At 38.6% G+C, this 26,229-nt stretch overlaps 2 protein-coding genes across 2 annotated transcripts in view; one reads left to right on the forward strand and one right to left on the reverse strand.

Moving 5' to 3' along the window:
• Positions 1–26,229, forward strand: part of IMMP2L (inner mitochondrial membrane peptidase subunit 2) — a 1,081,477-nt gene that overhangs the window by 492,991 nt on the left and 562,257 nt on the right. The window lies entirely within an intron of this gene.
• Positions 17,980–26,229, reverse strand: part of LRRN3 (leucine rich repeat neuronal 3) — a 45,878-nt gene continuing 37,628 nt past the window's right edge. The window contains exon 2 of the mRNA XM_004702582.2: positions 17,980–20,966. Coding sequence (XP_004702639.1) covers positions 18,480–20,606 — 2,127 coding nt within the window. The 5' untranslated portion in view covers positions 20,607–20,966 and the 3' untranslated portion in view covers positions 17,980–18,479. The remainder of the gene's footprint in view (positions 20,967–26,229) is intronic.

The following is a 26,229-nucleotide window of genomic DNA, read 5'->3' on the forward strand; positions in this document are numbered from 1 at the left end:
AATAGCTGTACCAGCCCTCAATAAAATGATTAAAAAATATAAGATGCAGGCAGTCCTCTCTCTGGCCCTAAAAGGTTTACCAGTAGGTTATATTACTTGGAGTAGCACTTATGCCAACCCACTTCAGACAAGGACCAGATAATCTCTGGGATTCTTTTGTGATCAAAGAACTAGCTTAACTGTCAGTTTTTTTAGAACCAAATGATGATTTGCAACGAATGTCAAGAACGTAGGCTTCTATATGAATAGCACTTTATTTTTCGCCCCCAGCTCTGCTTTCTCTTTGATACAGAGCTATTTTGATTTTTCATGCACCCTTTTTGCAAGGTTTTAATCTGTAGGGTCAACCTAACTTAGAATAAAAGTGCTACCATTTGTATATCTGTGCTTGGCTATTAAAATTTTAAATGGGTTAAGCAGTTATACAAAAACAGTGAATTACATTGTCCATGTAATAAAAAAGTGTAGCCCCCCAACTGAAAAGAAAAGCATCCTATTTCCTTCTTCCTTGGCCCTGTGGCCCCAGGAGTCGATGGAGGGCATGATGTGTGAGGGCTGGAGGGAAGCCAAGTCATTGGATGGAGTCAGCAGTGCCTTTGGTTATTTTCTTTACGAGACTGCCGCTCTGGTTGTGGTCGTGCTGAACAGACAAAAGGAGAGGAAAATCTTTAGCTAAAGGGATCTTGTTTCCGCCAGGAGAACAAAAGCAGCAGAATTACTGTAGGCAATATGACATTAACCCCACTCACTCAACAGACCGAGGAAAAGCACCGGTGAAATCCCTGGCTGTAGGTGCAGCGACGCCATCTGCATTCCGACTGTGTTTTGAGAATGAGGCTTTTAAAGTGTAATTTCTTAACTCATTCAAATTAAAGTTCTCTCACACACAAAATCAACACTGATTTCTGTTCTTCTTGGGTAAGGTTGTTGAAATGCCACTTTGGAAGAAGAGACTGAAGTGTTTTTGACTCTGAGCTTTTATTATTCAGTGCTTTCAGGTGGTAATTTAATATCTTTTCCCCTCAAATCAAATTATTATTTTTCCCATCGTTTGCTCTGCTTCTTGACTTATCAAGCTTGATTACATTTTGCCTTTTCTTGCTTTGAGCAATGTGGTCTGAACGTGTGAAATAAGAGGGGAAATGAAGACATATGCTGGAGGTTTGGGTAAGTTCTATTTTGCATGATGGGAAATTGTGGTTCTGGCTTAACCCCCTTTTTGGCCATGATAAGGAAATGATAAAATGAATCATCAGCAGACTAAAAACGAGCAACAACAATAAAACCCTTTTTATTAAAGAATTAAAAAACATTCTTTACTTCAGACACAAAAGATCATTTTTATAAGATATTAAAATTGCTCTTTAGGCTTACTAATTGAATGCAGAATGAGTCCCTGAAAATTCATTTTACTTAAAAAAAAAGAAAGAAAATTCATTTTACTCTCTTTGTGTTTTTGCTATAACACTACGAATACTACCGCATTAAGGAAGTATAACAACAACTTTTCTTTAGAAACTCTGTTGGCCTAAATCCACGCGTTTTTGTTCAATATTTAAACTAGACCAGGGAAAACTTGCCTGGCTCAAACCCTAGACGTATGCATTTCTCTTGCTCTTCTCTTCCGACAGGGCTCAATCACTCTGAACTGACAGCCAGGGAATCAACCCACCCAGATTCTTGTTTAGAAATCTGGACTTGATCTGAAAATCGTTTGGCAGAATTATTCATTTTTTTCCTACCCTTTGAGAGTTTTATAGTGTTGTAGTTTTAGACAAATGCATTATGAGGTGTTCCCTTTTTCTAAGCTGTGGAAAAAATCACGAACTTTGGAATCATACAAATTTGCAGTTGAATCCCAGCCTCAGGGCAAGTCATGCAGCTTTGCTGAGACGTATGTGATGTGCTCAGTCCCTGCTCCACCTTCACATCGTGCCTCCATGCCACTGTTGCTGCCACCTGTCCTCTCTTCTTCCCTCCTTAGTGACGGTCCTTGGGGGGGGAGGGGGGGGGCGGGCAGTGTTCAGATTCCTGGCTGCTCATTGAGAAGTAGTTGGAATCCACCAGCGGCTTCATAGGAGAAAGTTGTGGCAGTCTACTTCTGTAAAAATCATAGCCTTGGAAATCCTAAGGGGGTAGACTTCTATTGTCTTCTACACAGAGTCATGGTGAGTTAAAATCAACTCAGCAAAAAGACAATTGTTTTACTCTCCCTTCTTATCCTGGAATCAATGGGGACTATATTAAACTTTTGAATTTTTAACAAGAGTAGACAAATGGCATTTTCACAGTCATATTTTTCTAACTGCACATTGTGACCCATTATGATTTAATGGAATCAAATTGTAATGAAATCAAATAGTAAATCACACCAGCATTTAAAAATATAGAGAGTAGAAAATGTCAGTGCACGATCCATGATAAGAATCGTTTTAGGTGTTTGTGCAATATAAGTGTATGTGTGTGATTCAAGAAATTATATTCATTTAAAAATTTTTGCCATCTTGAAGAAATCACTGAAGATAGGGATGCTATAGAAGTGTGATGAAGAAATCTGATGGTGCCCGGCTATCAGAGAGCATAGAGTTCTGGGGTCTCAAGGCTCATCTTAAAACAAGCAACTATCTTAGTGAGGTGTCACCTAAGTCCACACAGAAGAAGCACTTCAGTGTGTGTGATCCAAGAATGGTAAAAATAAAATCCAAACCAGAGGAGGAACCTATACTAACGTGTAAATTCAGAAGGCTGTACATGACATTTGTGAAAGCCCAAAAATCCATTTGCAGGGTCCTCCCTTGGAGTAAGCCTCTTTCAATTGAAGTTTCTTGGGTTATATTTTGTCATTTTATGGGATGTTTTTCTGTATATGAAATTCAGGCTAGATAAAACTATAGATACAGTGACTGGATTAATAGTTTCTTAGGGGTGTGATATGGGAGATTATGGAAAATTGGCAGCTAATGGCAATGAGTAGGAGAAAGAAGACAAATGTTTTAAAGTTGATTATGGTGATGATTGCACAACTCTTTCTAATGTGACTGAACTGTCTAATTGTATGTGAATTTATATTCAATAAAAAGATTACAAAAATAGTTTACAAGCCAAGTTTCTCTAATAACAGATTTCCAATATTCTACTTTCTACTAGTCTCCTTAGCATACTAATAACTTCTGATGGGGTCTGACTATTGTTATGAAATTCAACAGTCAAATCATCATGGTGTGTAGTTACCAGTAATAACTTCCATTTGTTTTCTAAAGGCCAGGACTATGTGTATGCTTGTAGCCAAAAGTGTGGCGTCTGTCCCCAAAGTGTTGTATCTGACCAGGAGTCTCTCCTGACTTGGATGTCAAGGAAGAGAAATTGCTCTGCTCTAATTTTTCCACAATTAAGGTTCTGTCAGACTTCAGTGCAGGAGTGTGCAGCCAATGACATATGATTTCTAACTTTAGAAAGACATTTTAATTGTTTACTCTTTTAATAATTGCTGATGCTAATTAAGCTATCACAAGTCCCATCCCTGCTATCTGCTAGATGAAATTTATCTGAATTTTATAGTCGTTCATAGGAAATTTCCCAAGGCTTTTACTAGGTGTGAGAAAACCAGTAACAACCTGTCAATTTGTATGACACAGAGATCAGAATTCTCCTCCCAGTGACTGCCCTTTGGTGGTGGTGGTGTTAGTTGTTGTGCAGGCGACCCCACGTGTGAAAGGTAGAATTATGCTCCATAGGGGTTTCACCTGGCAGATCACCAGGGCACTCTGCAGCTTCTGGGTAGGTTTGAACTGCCAACCTTGCCATTAGTAGTGAAGTACTTAACAATTTGTACCATCTTGCCCTTTAAAATTTACTTATTGTCTCTATCTTGCTAATTACATAAACCTGCTACATCTTAGTTTTTTAAACCCTCTGGGCTCCTAACGGCAGCATTGGTAGTTCAAAACCACCAGATATTCCCCCAAAGAAAGATGAGGCTTTCTGTTCCTATAAAGATTTATGGAACTCAGAAACCCCAAGGAGCAGCTTTATTCTGCCCTATAGGCTTGCAATGAGTTAGAATAAATTGATAGGTATGCGGCTATATATAAAACACTACTCATGATTTTAAAATTAAACAACAAAATAAATACAGCTGTTGAAAGTGAGATGATTTTGGCTAATGATGACCCTATAAATCACAGAAAATAACTATTCCATGGAACTATTCTGGGCTATGCGCTTCATGAAAGAAGATTGTCAGTTATTTCTCCTGTGGCCTTGCTAACTTATTGGGACTACCAACCTTGACAGTATTAGTGGAGTGCAAATTGTTTGCACCACCCAGCATAGACCCTCCCTTATTGGGATTAAATTATGCTCTATGTAGGCTAGTGTTTATCATTTAGTAACTTTTGGTGCTTATACTAGTGGGTATGTCACTACCGTGGATTTGCATCAAAGTCTTTCTGAGTCAGAATCAGCCTCCCGGCAATGGGTAAGGTTACTCATGACTACCTAGACTTGGTTCGGCTTGACTCAAACACACCACAGCGCAGAGCGCACAGCGCCCCAAAAAAAAAAAAAGAGTACAGAGAGACACACACGGAGAAGAATATATCCACAATAAAAACTCCCAGAGAGTGAGAACACGGAGAACATAGAGAGAAAAAAAACACCGAAAGTGTTAAAAACATGTTTTTTCAGTGTAGAGCAAAGAAAATTTAGGGCTACAACAACATAATAAACCATTTTCAGGGCAGCCAATGGGGCAGAGATTAGATTTATGATTGTTTTCTCCCTAAGGGTGAGCTTTGTAAAATTAGAGGGGAGCAAAGAATAAAGCCTAACAAAACAGCATAAACTTGATCCTAGAGCTTTTTGTTTTATTTTTATTGTAACTTAGCTGAGCGTTTACATTTTGTATCATCACCTTTGTATGCAACCAGTTAAATTACCAATCAACACCCCTTAACGTTCACTTGCTCCTTGATTCCTCATCTCCCTCCCGTGGGTTACTGCCCTGTTTCATCACCGTGAACACCCACACCCTTTCTTGATGTTCCCTTCCCTCCTCTCCCTCCCACCCCTGGCAGGCTCCAAAGGCTGTTCCTTTTGGTAAGGACGTCTTTCTCTTGGTTTATTATATTTGTTCTCATTTATGCTAAGTGGTCTCATATGATATTTGGCCTTTTAGGATTGTGTAATCTCACTCAGCACGATGCTCTCCAGGTCTGGCCATGCCATGACATGCGTCGTGGTTTTGTCATTGATTTTTAGCGATGCATGGAGCTCCATTCTGTGTGTGTACCAGAAGTTTTGATTCATTCTTCTACTGATGGGCATTTAGGTGGCTTCTGACTTCTTCCTAGACTCGTGGAGCTTTTAAAAATGGTAATAGGCCGACTTCTGAAGGACTGGATGTGTAGAGAACAGTACCATGTTAGTCAAGAACTTTTGAGGCTGATGGGGGCCTCTGTTAAGTGGGCACTGAAGTCGCCTTCTTTTCTGAGTCTGGAGGTCTTAGGTGCCACTTTCCATGTGTGGGCAGCTCCCTCTAATCTGGGCCAAGCGTGAGGTGAGTCACAGGTCACATAAACTCTTTGGAAACCAGAATGGCAGGCTATGCTGTTTATGGAATACATGAATGACCTGAAGTTCTCTTTTCTGTGTAAGAAATTTTGTATCATGAGCACATTAGTTTATTATAAAATATATGTTGATAAAATAATATCAAAAGAATGCATTATAAAATGTTATCTTTTAAAATAATAATGTTATATTGTGATAATATGCTGGAAATTTCAAGCCAAGGAAAGGAAAATAACATCAAAATTATGTCCAAAAAAATAATAATATCTTTTAAAACAATAATGTGACAGTCTGATAATGTTTAAAATTCCAAGCCAGAGAGAATGTTGGAAGTCTTGTACAAAAACTCCTTTCTGAAGGTAGACCATATAAAGATCACTGGCTGGTGTTTTCCCATACTACAGTGAAATTCCCTCTTGAAAGGCCTATCAGCACTGTAAAAGGCAAGTGGTTGGCATTCTCATTGTACATCTATGTGAAGATTCAGTGGGCATGCAAATTTGTCTGATGATAATAAATTTTGATCTTTCTTTTCTTATGCCCAGTAATTCATCAAGATAGGTTATCATAATTGTGGTGCTCTTCCAGTGATTATATGATAACATATTAAAATGCCAGACATAAAACATATGAAAATGTTTTATATCTTAAAATGTATTTTACAGCTGTATAAGGGTATTCTACAATGCCCTTATAATTTTAATATTTTCAATTTAATTCCAAACAAAGAGCTTCTGACTTCATAGGTAATTTATGTTCTGGTCTTCAGTGGAGATAAACTGGGCTTGTATTGTTTTGTGTTTTCCAAGAATTTATCAATAGTTTGGGAAGCCCCTTACATTTTCTTACCTGTTATTCTGTAAGTACCTAAGAAGCCATTGGCAGTAGCTGTACAGCCCAGGGTTGTTACTGAATTCTTTTCATCAATGAGATGAAAATCATTTTATTATTACGTTTATTTAGTAAATATTTTGCCTGAGAGGATGTTATTATAATATGCCACTGCTTTACCTGAGTGGAAGAGATTCATATACGTGCCTATTTCAAAGAAAGGTAGAACCAACAGAATGCTCAAACTATAGAACAATATCATTGATATCTCCCACAAGTAAAATTTTATTTAAGATCATCCAAAAATGGTTGAAATAGTACATTGAGCTGTCAGAAGGTCAGGCCAGATTCAGAGGGGTACATGGAACAACAGATATTATTGCTGATGTCAGATGATCTTGGTTCAAAGCAGAGAGTACCAGAAAGATGTTTACTTGTGTGTCATGGTCTATGCAAAGACATCCAACTTTGTAGATCATGATAAACTTTGGATAACCTTCAGAATGTTGGGAATTCCAGAATACTTCATTGTGCTCATTCAGAACTTGTACAGGGATTAGGAGGCATTTGTACCAACTGAACAAGGGAATACTGCATGGTTTAAAATCAAGAAAGGTGTACATCAGTGTTGTATTCTCTCACCATACTTGTTCAGTTTGTATGCTGAACAAATTAGAGAAGCTGGATTATATGAAAAAGAGTGGGATCAGGACTGGAAGGAGGTTATTTAATAACCTGAGATGCAGATGACACAGCCTTGCTTGCTGAAAGTGAAGCGAGCTTGAAGTACTTGATGATGAAGATCAAGGATCGTAGCCTTCAGTATGGATGACAACTCAATATAAAGAAGGCCAAAATCCTCACAAATTGGCCAATAGGTAACATCATGATAAATAGAGAAATAGTTGGCATTTCCAAGGATTTATCTTACTTGGATCCACAATCAATGCTCATTGAAGCATCAGTCAAGAGATCAAAAGATGTATTGATAAATTTGCTGCACAAAAACTCTGTAGAGTATTAAAGAGTAAGGATGTTAATTTGAGGATAAGGTGTGCCTAACCCAAGCAATGGTATTATCCATTACATCATATGATTATGAAAGTTGGGCATTTAATAAAGAAGACCATAGAAGAATCAATGCATTTGCATTGTGGTGCTGGAGAATACTGGAAGTATCATGGACTGTAAAAGGACAAACCAACCTGTAAGGGAAGAAGTAAGGCCCCAAATAGGAAGGCCTTCGACAAGTCGGATTGACACAGTGGTTGTATCAATGGTCTTAGGCATTGTGAGGATGGGACAGGGCCTTCCAGTGTTTCATTTTGCTGTGCATGGGGCTGCTATGTGTTAGAGCTGACACATTGTAGCACCTAAAAACAACAACAATAGCAACCTTTTTGTCAAATTCTCATTCTTCGCAACGTTATCCATAATTTGTTATGATCTGCCAGTAGATTACCTTTACCCAGTCAATAAAATATCGGTAAACATTTTTCTAATTTTCCCTTATTTTTAGCTAAGATCCATCTGACATAAGCAATGATATCCATTGTTCCACATCCCTTAATGAGTCGGTCTTGAATTTCCTTAAATAGTCTCTATCAATATGAGGGGGTACCCCCCAAAAAATCTGAAAAATCTCCACTAGGCGGAGCTTTAATTGTACACATTTTTCCTGCTAGTTGAGTGTCCAGCAACTCGCTCTGAGTTAGCAAACCCAGTGGTGACCTGAGAAGGTTCTCTCTGGTCACAGTGAAATTTTCAATACAAGCAGTTTTGCTAGTTTTTTATGATGGCTGATTTCAGAGAACAGCGTGTGGCTGTGATATTTTGTTTCCTACTCAGGAAAAATGCCACAGAAACGTGTGATGTTGAACACAGCTTACAAGGAGAGCACTAGGGGAAAAACTCGAGTACACATGAGTGGTTTTCTCATTTCAAAAAAGGTGAAATGTCCATTGATGTCAAATCTCATTCTGGACATCTGTCAACTTCCCAAATGGACTAAAATGTCAACTCATAGTGCATTTGGAGTTTGTTCCACTAGGTCAGAATGTTAATCAAATTATCTATTTAGAGGTTCTGAGAAGATTGAAGAACAGTGTGTGTGAGGGGATCTGATTTGTGGCAGGTGGGGGACTGATTTTGCCATTATGACAGTGCACCTGCTCACGCAGCCATTTTTTGGCAAAAAATGTGCCAAATTTTGGCAATAAACAGTGTGCCTCTCTTGACCCATGCACCTGACTCACCTGATCTAGTTCCCTGCAACTTCTTTTTGTTTCTGTAAATGGAGAGGGACATGAAAGGAAAACAATTTGAAGATGTAGAGACACTGAAGAAAAACAAGATGTGTCAGCCGTCCAAACAGATGAGTTTGAAAGATGTTTCCAAGAGTGGAATCACAGATTTGACAAATGAATGTATTAATTGTAATGGAGAGTAATTTGAAGGTGATAAGGTTGTTTTGTAAAAAAAATTAAATTAAATACATATCTTTGAAAAAATTATGGTTTTATTTGGGTACCCACTCATATATTGCCACAGCATTTCTAATCTTCTTAACCTTATATTCAGGTAAACGTAAAGACTACTCTACCCTTTACTATTGACTATACTTGAATATAAAGTTTTTGTACTGTGGTTCACAACCTGATATGAGATCACACAACTGAATGCGGGATCATGAAAAATGTGTCACAGTAAAAGTTTGCCAAATGCTCAGTGACCGCAGATGAATGAAAATCAAACACAGTGAGTCTGACATGGTTCCGGCAATGCTTGCTCATGTTGCAAATTTCTCAGTGAAAACAGGTTATGAGTAGAAAACAATTCAAGAAACCTTGAATGGGGTAGATTCATCTGCTGTGATTTGGCATGCCCACCACTGGGGTTGGAACTAGCAACAGGATAGTCTCAGAGAACTTCTGGTTATTTGGATGTTAAGTTATAAAATATTGCTACAAAATTATAGACCTCTTTATTAAACCCAAATATCTAATATGAACTACTATTTCTCAATATATCTTCAATCTAGGGTCACACATTTCTGAAGATGTTTCTATTTCTCTAACTCTTTCTGGAAGAATTCTGTACTCTTTAATTTGTATTACTTCAAAGCAGCAGTTTTGGCATTCTTGAATGACACACATAAGTTCTTTTGAAGTGTCATTTGAATTTTGGAAATAGGAAGAAGTCTGAAACAGCATGATCAAGGCTGTATAATGGGTGGAATACATTCTTACAGGACAGCCCCTGCTACTCTGGCAGAACGAGACATAGCGATGGAGGAAAACAAAACAAACTTCAATATGGTGCCCTCCGAAAATTCTTTCTAAATCACCCCTTTAGCCCCCTCTCAAATAATCGCCCTAAAAGTCTGAGCTGACTTGTCTTTCTTGAATTCATCTTTGAGGTGTTACTGGCTTTCTGTAGTCTACTTGATTTCTCAAGAAACTATTGTTTTAAGTAGAGCAACTTTAGTGGAAAGCTGTTTCAAAATTGCAATGATTTGGTAAGATATCTTAACAAGTTTCATTAACTTTGACCTTAAAATCTACAGCGTGAAAACTACCCCTTGTCTGTAAAGGCACCTTAACAAGACGAAGATAAGTGTACTGCGAGAATTTGACTGCAGCCATTCACTGATTGCAGAGACATTTAAGCACATTTAGATCAGAATAACCTGTGCAGGCATAAACTGACACCCTGGGAGCAATACTTTTGATTTATCCTTGTGCTCAGAGAAAAGGAGACCTGGTTGCACGGTTGGGTAACTCTTGGACAGATTGTAAGATCTTCACTTCAAACCCACCAGCAAGAAAACCAGAGGCTATGTGCTGCCCCGTCATTGTTGCTAGGTGCCATTGAGTCAGGTCCAACCCACAGAGACACAACGGAAAGCACCGCACCGCACGGTCCTCGGATTGTTCCCGTGCCCGAGCCCACTGCTGCTACCACCGTGTCAGTCCATCTTGTCAAGGGTCTTCCTCTTTTTGCGGCCCCTCCACTTTACAGACGTGATGTTTCTTCTTCAGGGACTGGCCTCCCCTGACAATATGTCCAAAGTATGCAAGATGAAGTCCTGCCATGCTTGCTTCTAAAAAGCACTCTGGCCTTGCTTCTTCCAACACAGATCGGTTTGTCCTTTTAGCAGTCCATGTGTTCAGTATTTTTCTCCAGCACCACAGTTCAAGTGCACCCCTCAGTCGAGGCTATGAGTCGAGATCGATGCGATGACAGGACCTTTCTTGGCTTTCTTATGTCTGCTTTTATACTCACATACTTATGAATCTCTGTATAACACATGCGTGGAACTTTTGAAGCATGATGATAAGTGACAGTAGAAATACAAAGACTTAAGATGACAATGTTAGACGATGTTTTAGTTCATAAGTGGAAAGCTTTCAGCGAGACAGTGGAGATCTGTAGTGACCTTTGGACACTAGGGTAATTTTCTAGCAGATGTATGTTTACGGACTTTGAAACTGGGATATTCTGAAAATATTGGAGTAAACCTACAGATCAAAGCTGCAGGTGTTGGAGGTGTGTGGGTGGTCAGAGGAGGGAAGTGTGAGAATTCGAAGTACAGAGTGTATGTATCTCCGTTTCCTTCTGGGCTTTATCCATCACGTCATCTCATATTCCCAGTTCTGGAGGCATAGAAATTGGATGGAAGGTCATGACCATACTGGGAGACAGGAATGTAATGTGACAATTGTATCTTTATAACCATACACCTTGGTCCTAGTTTTAATATCTAAAGATATTAGCTACTACCATGGTTACATAAAATCAGTTTTGAGAGCCACCCATCTCTACTTTTCTTCTCCCACCCCCACTCCCCACATGCCTCAAAGTCAGCTCTGGCGTTTTCTTTGCTCTGCGCTCTGATGACATTCAAATCAGTCAGCTTCTTGTCATCTCCATATTGACCCGAATATGCTCCTCCCAACATTTCTCCTTCCCTGATTGGGAGCTTGGGTCTTAAAAGGTAGGCCATGGTTGCAAGGCAAATCCTCTCTGAACCCCTTTACTACAGCCTGCATCCCCGAAACATGGATAAGCTGCCGTTCTGCCCATCATACTTCTATTTTCCTGTATCACAACGGCCAGATTCCTTTTGTTATTATTTACTTGTAAGTTGTCTAATATCAGGAGTTGTTGATCACAGTCAGTGTTGCATCTCTGCTAGTACTGGGCCTGACACATAGGAGATCCTCAATAAAGTAATGGTCAAGGAGTAAAGTCCATATACGAATGAATGCAGTCAGGTCCACTCTCCCCCGCCCTGCTTAGACCTCTTTGCTGCTATCATTTCCCAACTCTCCCACCTTTGGAAGCAGCGTAAGTCATACAGTTCATTTGAGAGAAGCAAACACAAAGATGGGGACTCGGTTTTGAAATGAGAATGTGCCTGCGCACATGTGAACTTTCAAGTGTCTGAAAGCACAAAGGATGAGTTCTTGAATGCCAAGGAGGACCTTCCTGGCATGTAAAACTATGCCTGCTAGTTTAACTCCATAGCATCCCAGGACTCTGATTTTTGTTTGTTTTTTTATTAGCATTTGTTGGTTTCCTGTCAGTTTTGAAGAACCACTTATTTCTTCTATTGAGAAATGTAGATGATCAGCTTCTTACATGGGAGCTAGACGGGTTAAATCATATGAATCAGTTGCATGGTGTCAAGTTTCCATGTAGTCTCTGTAGTTGCAATACCTGCAGCGTCTCTGCGGGAGAAAGACCGGGCTTTCTACTCCCACAGAGAGTTCCAGTCTTAAAAACCCACAGGGAACCCTCCCACTCAGCGTTGCCTCAGTGGCAGTGAGTGCTCTCCTGCAACTGCCCTATCCAGTGTGAAACTGGAACTCCTGAGAATCCAACATTTGCAGCGACCAGTTAGCCCGGGAAGCTTACTGACATCTTACTCACTACCTGCAATGCCAGTACCCACAGGTGGGGAGGTTTTGGTTTTTACAGTCTTACGCCGTGTGCACGATACCCTTTCTAATATCAGGGTAAACTTGGATTTATTCTCCAGATTGCTGACCATGCTGTACATTTGCCTCCTGGGATTGAGAAAGAGAAGGGATTTAACCATTGAGATTGTGAGATGCAAGCAGGGAAGAAAAATACAGAAAAGTCCCCCCTTGCACGTAGTGGCTGCTGAGTGAATGTGTTCATCTGTACAGTTGTGTTGTTTTAAGACTAGGAATAGGTATTTCTTTTTTGATAAACCAATTGCTCCTTGTTCTGGCTCAGGCAAATAATGATCGAAAGTTGACAAATAAGGGCCTTTTACTCCCCCACTTTCTCATGCTAAACTTAGATGGGAATATTATAAAAATATACCAATAGGTAATAGGCATGATTAATGTACTTGGTATATTCCTGATCAATAATTCCCTACCAAGAAAGTCACCTATTGTTTTGTTTTAATGGTAGCTGGCATGCTGATAAAGCACCCAAGTGTCATTATATTGTATATTGTATTTTTTCTGCCATATCAGTTGTTACTATTGTTATATTGGGAAAGAAAATACTTCATTGTTCTGGGGCTCAGAAGCTCAACTAAAAAAATGGAATCTTAACATGATTGTCTGATATTTCATGAAGATTGCATGATAAGTTTGTATTTATATAGGCATATGTGTGTATTTGGGAGTATATGTATACATACACGTGCACACAGGGAAGAGTATAGGCTAGGAAGAGGGCATCTAGTGGTATTCCTAGCAAATGGTAAGATTGTAAGTGCATATTTTCCTCCTTCCCCTTCTCCTTTAGATGGGGAAGTATTTATTTGAAATAATAATGCACTAGTAATTAAGTTATTGATTACTGTGCATTTTATGTACTAGGAAGATATTTCAAACATCACATTGTCATCTCTGGACTGTGGCTGGATTGTGACACATGGAATTCATTGGAAGAAATCCCAATTCCCTTTAAACATGGCTATATTGGATGCAATTCATTTTTACAATGTCATCAATTAATAGCAATTTATTTGTGTGGATAAAGCTCTTGTTTGTTAGTAGAAAGGAATGAATGTTTTATGTTTATATCCTTTAGTGTATCCATGGGAACACTTCTGTTTACTTATTTTTTTACACTCAAAGGTCATATAAAGTTGTTAGAAGGGCATGTTTTAAAAGTTCTTGTATTTCCTATATAAATTGTTTTTAAAACACGATGAGACAAAAAATTAATGCTAAAGTGAGATATTGAATGATTTATTGATTCTGTGTCTGGTAACCCAAAAGGAAAACCTAGAAACCTTGAACATTCTACCCCTCACCCCCCTTCATGGTATTTTGGTGACCTGATGTCTTATTTTTTCTTGAACAGATAAATCAAATCTTTGTTCACTTGTCTAATTTCAGCAGGAATGAAAAGTAATCGTCTCTGATTTCACATAAAATATTCTCACCTGAGAATATGCAATGGTTCCTGATGAGACCATGAGCACCTCTGGGTGTCTTGTTAATGAAATGCTTGGATTAGCTTTGAAAGTACTCTGTATCTCGGTGGAATATTATTTATACTATTTCTTTTAATAATTTAACAGAGAAATGTGGCTTTAGTCCCCGTTGTAATAAATTTCAATTTTATACAGTACTCATATAGAACTTTGTTGAAGAATTCTTTCAGTGTGTTTTGTCATACTGTTTTAACAAAGGTACTTTTGATGGCTCAAGAACTATTTCTATCTTTACCAGCCTCGAATCTGATACCACAAATAACAGTGAGGTGGTTTTATTACAGTCTGATTCTCTCAATGCAAGGATTAGCGGGGTTAATTTATATCCTAAGTTTTCTCCATTATTTGTTCCAGAGGCTGGTAAATACGACAAACGGATATCACAATTGGATTTTGAATCAAAGACTTCAGATCCTGACCCATGTGTTTTAATGAGAAGCTGGATTTTCCTTACAGTGGTCACATAGTACCATTTGAAGATAGATGGTAGTTACAGAAGATAAATACGAACACAGAAAGTACTGTGAGGTTTTCAAATGCCATTATAGTTCATTCTTCAGAAAGGCTGGCTAAGGTCAATCACAACTGTCTTTGCTATGCTATGTTACTCTTGGCCACAGTACACTAAATTTGAAGTCATACATGATGTATGATGTGAATGCATTATTTAAAGATTCAGTTTTCTTTTAACAGAAAGTTCTATTGATTTGTCCGTGAGATATTTAATCTCTTCATTGGAGTAGACGAATTGGCCTATTTGAAGATGCGTTAAGAACCCTCTGAGGTATAAATCCAATCTTTGTTCACTTGTTTGGTTTTTGCAGAAATGAAAAAGAACTGTCTCCTCTTTCACATAGAATCATCTCACCTGCACATACTGAAGGGTCACTAGTCAAACCAGGAGCACCTCTGAGTTTCTCATTAATGAAATGCATAGACCAGTTTCAGAATATCCTATATTTTGGCAGACTATTCCATAAAACATTTCTTTTGACAATTGCTTTTAGGATAGGCTGTCTAGACTATGGTAATGAGTTTTTCCTCTGACTTTGTCATTTTATTCTTGTGTTCAACTAGTGTTTTTATTTCCTTAATTTAGAAGAATAAGATAAAGCAACATGGCAATAAATAATCATAATAATAAATATTAAAATCCCAGGATCATAAATAAAATGCTCACTTTTCTAATAAACACATTAAAACAGCCATGCTCATTTGAGACTGGAGCGATTTCTCTTTGTCTAACAGCCCGATAGTGGTTGCAACGTGGTCTTAGGCATGACTGTCTTTGCCCCCAGAGCTGCAGTGCTTCCAGACAACAGCCCAGCTAGTGATGGCTCGTCAGGGTTCGATGATAGCCTACACACAGGGACTCTCAGCCAAAGGCAAGATTATCACCTTCTTCATTATAAGCTAAATGCAGTCTTTTCTGTGTCATTTCTTCCCCAAATTGCCCTTTGGTATCTTGGATATAGACAGAAAACACTTGGAAATCATATTTGTTGCAAACTATTTTACTTGTTTGTTGTAATACCTTGGGAAATGAAAAAAAAACTATAAAAATAGATCTAGCCACACTTAAATCACTGTTCAGTACTCATTTTCTTAGAAACTCAATATCAGGGTGAACCTCAGGGTGTTTCCTAATAGTTACTTATAGAGTTAGAATTCCTCCCTGATATTTATGATAGCTATGGAGTTATTTTATTGGAATTTTTCCTTTATCTAATCAGAAGGAAAATTTCAGCCTTGACATAAATATCAGCAGGTTTATATGTCACAAATTGATTCATTTCTTCTTATGTCATTTTATTATAATTAAGAGCTGCTTGGCTTTGTAGAAAGTTATGCATTCTGATCCATAAAGTTTTAAATATATTTTTTAACTTGAGAATGTGAGTTTTCAGAAAATTTTATTTTGGGGGTATAAGTTGGCTTACATTTCTGGGATGCATTTATTTTATGGCATAAATTGGAAATTTTGTAATTATGTTAAAAGTCATTTAAAATGTTTCCTCCCCCATATGGTGAGTAGTTCAGTAGCATTCACAGATGCATAAGTTTTAAATTTATATTTGTTATAGGTTAACGTTTATGCTTTAATAGGCATATGTTAAATGTTTTAAGTACTTGGACCAGTACATAGTTAATTTTATGTAAGGCTAAGGAGGTAGCAGGGAGTATGAAATGCTATTCTGATATTGAAGCAGAAGTGTTCTCTTTCTCTCTCTTTGGAAAGTTAGGTCAAAAATTAAGCAAATAAATAGGATTATTTTGGGCATTTTATTTATTTGACTAACAAGAAGACTTCGTTCGGTGCTCTATTTTTAGCTGTCTAGTTAAAGTACTTATGTCACATTTTTCTAAGGCATACGTAGCTTGATATGGAATCTTACGTCTAAAATATATTTGTGATTACTGCCATGCAGATAGATTTTAAAGAGAAACATACAAGACACCTGAGAAAGTTGTTGCTGACCTATACAATATCTGTATCCTAATATTTCAGCTCCTGTGTTTTTGACAAATAACCTTGCTCTGAGAATCTCTGTCCGTGGTGCTGAAACCTCTCATGAAGTATGAACGTGTCTTGCAGATAAATTCTAATGTCAGACTGTAATAGTGATTGATCAGGTTGTAAAACTTGTGTTCAAGAAACACATTGATTTACCAAGTTACATATTTTAGGTGTATTAAGTTTGTCCTCTTGTTTTAAAGAGTTCATAACAATCATTTTCCACATTGTGAAAAACATCTAGGGTTTAATTAAAAACTGTCATTGTTATTTTAAAAAGGTAAATATCAAACATTAGCAAGTAAATTGATAAGACAAATGTGTTAGGAATGTTTACAGGCAGTAACATGTATGCAATAAGCTACTGTAAAAGGTAAATATTTGATTAAAATCAGGCACAACAATAACTAATATGGAAACCTTTTAGCTTTGTAGAACAAAGCAATTTGCCCTTAAAAAATGATAACTTATTATGTTAGTTTTTTTATTGCTTCAGGATGTCGCCTTTATAATACAGTTCATTAATTTGCAATAATGTCAGGTGTTTTTTTTAACTATGACATATCTAAAATAACCTGTTTTCCCCCATTAGTGTAATCCTAATGTTTCTTAAATGTGATTTAAAAATAATAGTGATCATGCATTTCAGTTTAATGGTTTCCTGTTGTCTTAAGCTGTAGTTTTTAGTTGCCTTGAATATGAGGAGGCTTAAAAAATCCATGGGATTTTTGAAGCCCCCCAGTACAGTCATAGATATCTATACTTCAGTATACTTTCCCCCCACTTTCATTAAATTAATCCCAATATGCTGAATTGAACCATTTCAGAAATCTTTTTCTTTAGTTTCTAAAACTGACATTTTAATTTCCGGGGAACTCTTGAATTAGCATATTAGATCATTCTTATATTGAGGTGGTCCAAATAAAGGGGTAGCATCACAGAAATTGAATCTGATAAACTTGTACTGCTAATCCAATAGATATTTTAAACAAATTCTAAAATCAGTCCTGGAATGGGATATGTTCCCTTGCTATCTTTACAATATAACAAAGTATTAACTTACTTGTTTATCCTTATAGTGAAACTTATTAAATGTTTAGAATTTCTGAAAGCTTTGAAACTTACACCTAGATTATAGTTGCTACAGATACTTGACAATGTTTTTGTAACTCAGGTATTCCTCAACCTGAAAAACTCAATATTAAAATAAGACTTTCTCTTGCTCAGTTATTGGATTTGCATGATCTAAACTTAATAATGCAATTCACTTCAAAATCTGCTTATTAAGAAAATAAAATCTTTAAGTCAATATAGTTTCCTAAAGGATTTGTTTCTATCTCTAAAGAGTTAAGTACAGTATTGTTATTATTAACCATCAACTTTGATGAGGTGCTTGCTTTCCCAAACCATTTTTTTCGGGGGTACCAGATCATTACATAACTCAGTAAAAGTGTTTCGCTCTCAGCACTGCACATATTGTTTGGAAATTTTTAAAAATCCATTTAAATAATATCTGATCAGATGCCATTTCCCAGAAATTGTTCTTTATTTAGAAACAAAAACAAGACAAAAACAATTGATTTAATCCAAAATGTATTTTTCTTTATAAAAGAGGTCCACATAACTCACTGTGTCTACTCTACTGAATTTGTCCATTTTATTACACCATGTGTCAATTCAGGTTTATCCCGTCACTGCAAAAACTCGTGGCTAATATGTGTAATACAACACAGGAGGAGGTATTGCTCAGTTCAGCTACTCTTACATACTTAAAAAAAATACGGAAATGTCTGTGTGTGTGTGTGTGTGTGTGTGTGTGTGTGTGTGTCCACTTTAACTGTATTCCAGACATGAGAGTCACATGAAAGTCTCTAGAAAATGGAGTTGTTTTATTTGGTTGCCACGGTACCCTTTGAAGTCAGTTAATTAAAATGCTGAACTTGGGCATATTCCCATTGACCTGGAGCAGCACTGGTGAAGCACAAACTGCTTTCTAGCCACTCACATTTCTCTGCCTGTTACGTACAACAACTGCAGGCTCGAGCTTTCCCTGGAAGTAGATTGAGTTGGTTTGTTTTAGGACATGTTTGTTGGTACACCTATAAGAGTTGCTTTTACTTCCAAGGCTGTACTGTTTTCTTTGCCCGTTTCCCAAAGGTTGATGAGAGGAGGATAAAGCTCGCCGAATGCAAAGGTGGATTTCTGTAAGTAACTCCTCACATAGCCATGTCCACCCTCACTGTGAATTTCTTGAGCGAGGCAGCTGACGAGACATATCACCCCAGTAATCCCCAGAAGGCCACCTAGGCAGGCAATAAGTGTCGTGGGGCTGCTCTTTTCATATTTGTGTGCATTATGGTCCAAGCCTTTGGTGGTGACATTCACACATTGTTTTCTGCTTTGCTGGTAAATGGTGGGGACATCAATGCAAATGTTGTACTCGGTCGATGGTTTCAGGTGAGTCAGGTTATAGACCTTGACATCAGATGGTATTCTAGCACTTTGGGCAGCCTGAGAATTGTCAGTTTTGATAAAGGCTGTCCACTTAACACTGGATTTGAGAATTTTAGAACTTGCTTTCCAAGACACAAGAACAGAATTGGCCCGAACATCTTTTATTTTAATTTGCAAAGATCCATTTTTCTCCTGGGGGAAAGACCCATCCACTTTGATCATGACAGACTTCAAGTCAGCACCCACCAAGTTAGTTGCTATACATGTATATAAACCCCCTTCTTTGGTGGTTATTCCACTGATATCTAGTGTGCCCTCAGGATGGACATAAAACTTCTCCGACAGAGTATTAGGCAAGAGCTTTTGGCCAGAAGGTGTTACCCAGTAGATTTCAGGCTGGGGCTCTGCAGTAGCTCTACAGTGTAGGGAAACATAGCTCCCAGCTTTTAGATCCATATTGGATGGAAAGCTTTCAGGAGCTATGAGAGGGAGGCAAATTTCCATCATTTCCCGGAAATGCACTTGACGAACATTCTGACCTTGGAATTCAGGCGGGTCCACACAAAACAGTGAATCTGGCTCCATAAATCGAATATTGGTTTTGTTCATATTAATCCAGCGTATGACACAGTCACACCTGATGGGGTTACTGTGGATGCTGATTTCCTTGAGGTTGGGCAGAGACTCAATGGTACCATGGTACAGGGCACTAAGGGCATTGCTGTTGAGCATAAGCGATTCCAGCTTGGGGAGTCTGAAAAATGCATTTGGGTGAACGTAAGACAATCTGGGGTTGTTAGTAGCTTCGATTTTTCTTAAATCGGGCAAGTTATCTATGGCAAGACTGTCGATGGAAATCAGGTCTGGCATGTTATTTATCCCCAACTCTTTCAAATGTAGCATGTTGCTGAAATCACCCCTTCGTATTCTATTAATAGGATTTTTATTGAGATCCAGAAATTTGAGATTTATAACTTTCTGAAGAGCAACACGGGGCACTTTAATAAGCCTGTTGTCATAAAAAGAGATGCTCTCTAAATTTTCAAGCCCGACCAAGGCATTATCTGGTATTTCTGTGAGGTTTATGCCAGCTATAACCAGGCTGCGAAGATTGATAAGCGGCTTAAAGTTCATATCTTTGATTCTGATGATTGGATTTTCCCCAATCATCAGAATCTCCAAGTTTGGGAGTGCGTCAAACCACTTGCGGTTGATCACCTGCAATCTATTAGAATTGAGATGAAGTCGGAGAAGATTATGTAGGCCAATAAAGGCCCCAGGTGAGATTGTAGAAAGCAAGTTGTGATTAACGTAGAGTTCTTGTAAATTGCTCAGTCCAGACAGACATTTTTCAGGCAGCTGGGTAAGTTGGTTTTCCTCTAGGTACACAGAAAGGAGCTGCGGCAGCTTTTTTACGTTGATATGGGTGACCGAGGAAAAATTGTTTTGCGATAAGTCCAGGCCAGTAAGGTTTATGGGAAAGTCTATGGCATATTCCATTTTCGCGATGTTGTTCGTCTGTAGGAGCAGAATCTGTGTGTCAGCAGGCAATCTGGCTGGGAAATTCAGAAGACCTAAGTCATTACAGTCCACTGTAGACGCTTCCATATAAACGGATCTGGGGGTAAACCAAGGTCTGGTTTCACATGTACATAATTGCGGGCAATCCACTTTTTTATCTACAGCTTGTACTAGTGTAGTGATAGTGAGCCCAAGTAGCACATGGATTCGGAGTGGCATGTCCTTCATCTTAGCTTTCTTCTTCAAAAATGTCACAGGCCCTTAAGGATTCCGCAGTCACCGTTGCTACGTCCAGGAAGAGCTGGCTGATTAAGAAAATGCTTGCATTTGTCAAATGATGAATGCCAGAGAACCGCAACGTTTTTCTTCATGGAAAGCAGTGCACGGGCCCCGGTTGTACTGTCCAAACATCTCGTGCATATTGCCGAAAAGAAGGGCACTGTCTCTGCGATGATAGAACATGGACATTGCTTTTTTTGAAGATGAAGTATGTATAGATGGTCACAGGAAGCTGAGAAATTCATTTATTTGGGAGGATAATATTCAAGTTCCATGCTTGTTCAGCTCTTGTACGATGGCAGCATGATGCTGAACATGATAAAATAAAATATAGGAGGAAACAAAACAGAAACAGAATTAGCACAGAGGGAAAAATACTGAAATTAACATCAATTAACTAAGTATAATGCTTTCATATGTAAATAATGTGCTTAGCCTTTACATTTATTTTAATGTGTGTTGATGGCTTTTTCATTGTTGTGAAAATCCTTCATATTAAGTTATTCCAAATATTTAACAGGCTGAGAAATATAATCTTTAGAAGCCTGAAGTCTTATTCAATATAATGTATATGGTTTCAGAATTTTTCTCATATTTCAGACCTCATGTCAACATTTTAATTGGGGGTGTTGCATTCTTCTTCTCTTTGACAGTTATAGAGAAAAAGAAAAAACCAATTTTTAATTGAAGATAGCTTTGCCCCCACTCTTAGGATTTTTTAAAAGGCTGTTCATAAATAATATTGGTAGGTTCTGATCAGTTGAGTTTGTCTGGGGTTCCTCAAGTCTTAAACCAATTGTTGTTGAATCAATGAAACCTATTGTTGTTGAATCAATTCCAAGTCCAAGCGCCTCAAAGGAGAGGATGGCATTGCCTCCTAAGAGTGTCCAAAGCTGTCATCACAATAGCGGACGGCAACATCTCTCTCCCACAGTGTCCACTGGATTGGAACTGCCAATGGTTCCTGGTCTCCAGCCAAGCTCTTCACCAGGGAGCCACCAGAGCTCCTTCCTCGTCTCGAGGAGAGCGTGTTTGGAAACACCGTGATACAATGCTTGCTGAATACATCAGAAATAGGGATATTCAGCCGTATTTCCCCTGGTCTCGGTACATCTCTCATCTCCTATGTATGCAGTGATTGTGAGTTTTGAAGTATTTGGAAAATACTGAGTGTAACTTATTGTCGAGGCACCTGCATCCTGTCATGTCATCCTTAACAAAAAGTCACATTAGCATTTGACTGTTTTATTTTTCCCTGAAAATCAACACATTCTATTAGACAGTAACAATGGGAAATAGCAGCAACAACAAAAAACAATAAACGTGACTACATCAGTAAAACAGACACTTAGCTATCCTTTCTTTCAGGTGGATACTTATGTCCTTGTCACAGAAAAATAAACAATCCCAAAACCAAGTTGCCTGTGTGAGAGGTGCTATGTTTTAAAAGACCATATAATAGTTGGGCTGGGCCTATACCCCATGAAGTCAGACTACCGGTGAGTTCTCCCCTCAAGGGTGCAGCCCACCTGGAGCCAAGGTGGGCTCTTCAATCCAGGGCTTTGTTTGCCTACTGGAAATCGTGGGGGTACCCAAACATCTGCCTTTCATTTCTCTTCTGTATTGACATGCATACCGGAATTTTGGATGGACTGAAAGCTAAGTGGGTGCCTCACTGACAGATACATCTATTCAGAGGGTAGGATCCAACTGAAAAACAGACCAGTTTCTTATTAATTAAAAACAAAACCAAGTTCTTGTTTTTAAAAACTGTTAAATATTTATAATTCAAAGTCACATCTCACTTGCCTCTCGTGTTTTACTGTGTTCTCGGCCTCTTCAAGCACCAACGCGTTCAGGAGTGCACGGGTCTTACGTGACAGTGTGCCACAAGCTGGCCATGGCACTTCAGACGTAGGAGGGACCCACAAAACGTTTCTGATTAAGTACCCTAATCTTATAAATGAATACATTTATACTCGCAGAAACTTACATGTAATTTAAGTAACCCAGTCTGCCTGATACTCTAATTTCTGCAAGTTTGGCTGGGCTAACTTTCATAAGCCTTTCACATAACCAGAATTGTGTTGCACACATTATGGGTTTTAACCACCAAATTTGAGGCTAATACCAAGGGATATCAGGCTTTAAATCGGTCTAGTTACTACCCTACTATTACACCTTTTTTTCCCGCCTCCCATAATTTATCGAATCAATAGTTTTTGAATACCTATGCTATGTGCCAATTATGGGGTTAATGGCTTGGGGGGCTAGGAGGAGGCGCGGGAAGGCAGACATGATTGCAGCCCTTAGCAATCTTTCAGTTTGGAAGTAATTCAGCCTGGGACTCTGATGTGGGGTTGTCAAGGAAGCGCACCTGAAACAAACTAAAAAAGAAAGGCCTGTCTTCTTTATTCCCCAGATGAAGAAAAATAAGTCCACAGTACTGAATATGTTTTGGGTAAGATTCCTGTAAATCAGATAAGAATTGAGAAATCATAAGATCTGCCAATTCAATAGTCATGTCCACTTCACCAGAAGAGTAAGGAGGCTGCGGTCTTCTCTGGTGATTAAGGGGTGCTGGTGGAGGCTGTGGATTTTGACTCTGAGTGACTGCACAAGACAAGTATAACTGCCCCGGAGGGCTTTCTAGGTGGTGGGCTTTAGAGCAGGAGCTGCCCCGGCCTTTCTCCTGTGGAGCCACTGGGTGACCTCTAGCTTCAAACTTGTGGGTTAGCCCCAAGTGCTTAAACCTGGTCCCACCAGGGTTCTTTCAGGTAACCCGAAGAATGGAACTGCCCATTTCATTTTCTTTTCTTTTTTTAAAAAATGTGTGTGTGTATAAACTTAATGCCAATTCTTATTTTGAAATGATTCTGGTGTTATTTAAAATTATATGTATATCTAATTAGAAACTCTTTTAACTTCATTTTATTTTTTTATATAGCCATATACCAGAAATGACTGAAATTTGAGCTGGACATATTTTGGAAGCTTTTGAAAATAGGGAGAGTTCTGTTAGTGAGGAAGAAATTCAAATTGTATTTCTCCTGTTCTGAAAGGAAGATATTGTCAGGATGAGAAGCACCATAGAGGGTACAATGTAGCATTTCTTTATTGTCATATTGACTGTTGTTGTCATATCTGGGCAGATGATTATGATCTTTTCACTAATGGACTATTTGGCATGGGTTGTTTGCAGGACCATAAAGCAATGATAATATATTATATCTTTAGTGCTTTGTAGTTTTCAAAGCCTTTCTTATTCATTGTGCATTTGATGAGTTTGCTAACAATGACCTGTGAGATCGGTGGAAGGAATCCTCGAAGCCACGTGTTCTTTTTAGGAAAGGGTATTAAGTTCTATCTGCCCGGGATCATTCAGGTAATAAGTGATGTCATGAGATTAGAACCCAGGTTTTACCTTTGGCTCACCACTTTTTCTAGGGACCTGTGTTCCTAAAGTTGAGATGTGATACTTTTATGAAAAGTGACTGTGGTGATTTGATTTCTCAAGCAGGGCTGACATTACCTTGGTTCTCAGGTTTAGAAAACTGAATGCTTTCAGTGTACTATTACTGAATAATTAGTATGTGATCTACACTAAGCAAACTAATATACAGAAACAAAATGCCAGGTTGTTACAATGAGAAATATGACGATCAAGAGAAGACAGAGACCTGAATATGCTGGTCAATGTTTTTGCTCCATTTAGAAAAAAAAAATCAATTGGAAACACCAGTTATGCAACGCCAAATTGTATGAAAGTATGGAATCAGAGTTAGCAATGCCAGGTTAGCGCTCGTAAGTTTTATTTTGTTGTTGTTCAAAACAACAAACCAATCAACGCACCGCCATCGTGTCTCAGCTGACTCACAGTGACCCTAGATGGCATTATTTCAGCTCAGAAGGACACCTTGCCCTGCGCTGTGCTGTCCTCGCGATTGTGCTGTTGGAGCCCATGGCCGGAGCCACTGTGCCACCCGTCTCGTGGAGCTGTTCCTATTTTTCACTGACCCTCTTCTTTACCAAGCATCATGCTCTCCTCCGGCAAAACTGGAGCTTGGTGGATCTGCTTCAGGAAAGCATGCATTGCCATGGGAACTAGGGCATTTGAGTCTGTCAGTCTTGGCTGAGACAATCAGAGCCTGCAACCTGTGCTGGGAAACATTTCCCGAGTTCATTTTCGGTCCGTTTTCACTTATGTTTTACTATTATTTTTATTATCTCTGGTAATGGGAAAAGGAAATGAAAGAAAATTGATTAAAAAACAGGTTTGATTATATGACTACCTTTCATTGGAGGATTAATACCTCGCTCAGTATTACCAATGTCGATGTCTTTCATTAAACAAATGCTTGCTACTTGGATATCCACAAATGTGGATCTGTAATTTGTGCTGGCTAGTGGCATACAGAATAGTGAATATAATAATGTTTTGGATTTCTTTTTATGCCCAAGTAACTGGCAGTAGCCAACTGAATTAGAAAAGAATAGCTAGAAAAAGACATGCTCTCCAATTTGTAGACTTTTTTCCCTGTTGCCTGATGATTACAAAAGTAGAAATGTCACAGTTAAGCTATAATGTGTCCATTGGCAGAACTGGAAAGGCACCAATATTCAGACATGGCTGTTCTTTAGAGGTTCCAGTTTGGGATTTTGGGTAGATAACAACCCTAATTATAGTAATGCTTTTTATGAGGAAGGCTCTTTGTTTCTTTTTTTAATATATGCATCCCATTTAAAAAAATTCAGTTGATTAGCTTAATGTCATTTCCAATTGATGAAGGTTCCAATTCCCTAAACCTTTCATTTTTTAAAATCCCTTTCCCACATTTGCCCTTCTTTACAGGAATAAAAAGCTCCACCCTTCTCCCTGTAACATAATAAACCTCCAATAAATAAATCATGGATAGATGGGTAGACAGGTAGATGGACGGTTGGGGAAAAGAGTGGACAACATTAGGTAAAATATCTTGCTTTTCTTCCTTAAACTATAGCAATAAACTGAACGTAAGTAAATGTTACTGAAAAACAGAAAGCCATTACATGATTTTCATTTATTGGGATAAACTCTTCACGTATATGGTCATGGGGGACAAGAATCATCTTATTATTAACTACTGGGGGTCCTTTTGTTGTTTAAGTTGCTTTATCATGTAAAAAGGAACTGTGGCAGTGTGGTAGTTACATCTTCTGGTGTCAATTCGGGACGGGAGAGGATTAAGAGTGCAGGGGTAGAGTCTAGTTTGTTAATCAAGTCTGTCAATCAGGTCATAGCCAATGAGGCCTCTCTCTGTGGGTATGGCCTCCTGAGAATTCTGAGAACTCCCGTTTTTCCTCCTTGGAGGCAGAAGACACTGTCTCTCTCTGCTCACTCCCTTGGAGATTCTCTCTCTCTTCTCACTCCCTGAGAGATGTTCTATTGGCAAGACACATGACGCTATGCCCTGGGAGCTGGAGAAGCCACATGGACCTACCCTGATGCAACCAGACCTTAAGCCGGAGAAGCCACGTAGAGACCCCTGCAGTGCTGAGATGCTTGCAATGTCACTGGATCCACAAACCTTCC

Source organism: Echinops telfairi, unplaced genomic scaffold (genome assembly GCF_000313985.2).
Source record: "Echinops telfairi isolate 266 unplaced genomic scaffold, ASM31398v2 ScPeMD7_23;HRSCAF=83, whole genome shotgun sequence".
In the NCBI taxonomy this organism is placed as follows: domain Eukaryota; kingdom Metazoa; phylum Chordata; class Mammalia; order Afrosoricida; family Tenrecidae; genus Echinops; species Echinops telfairi.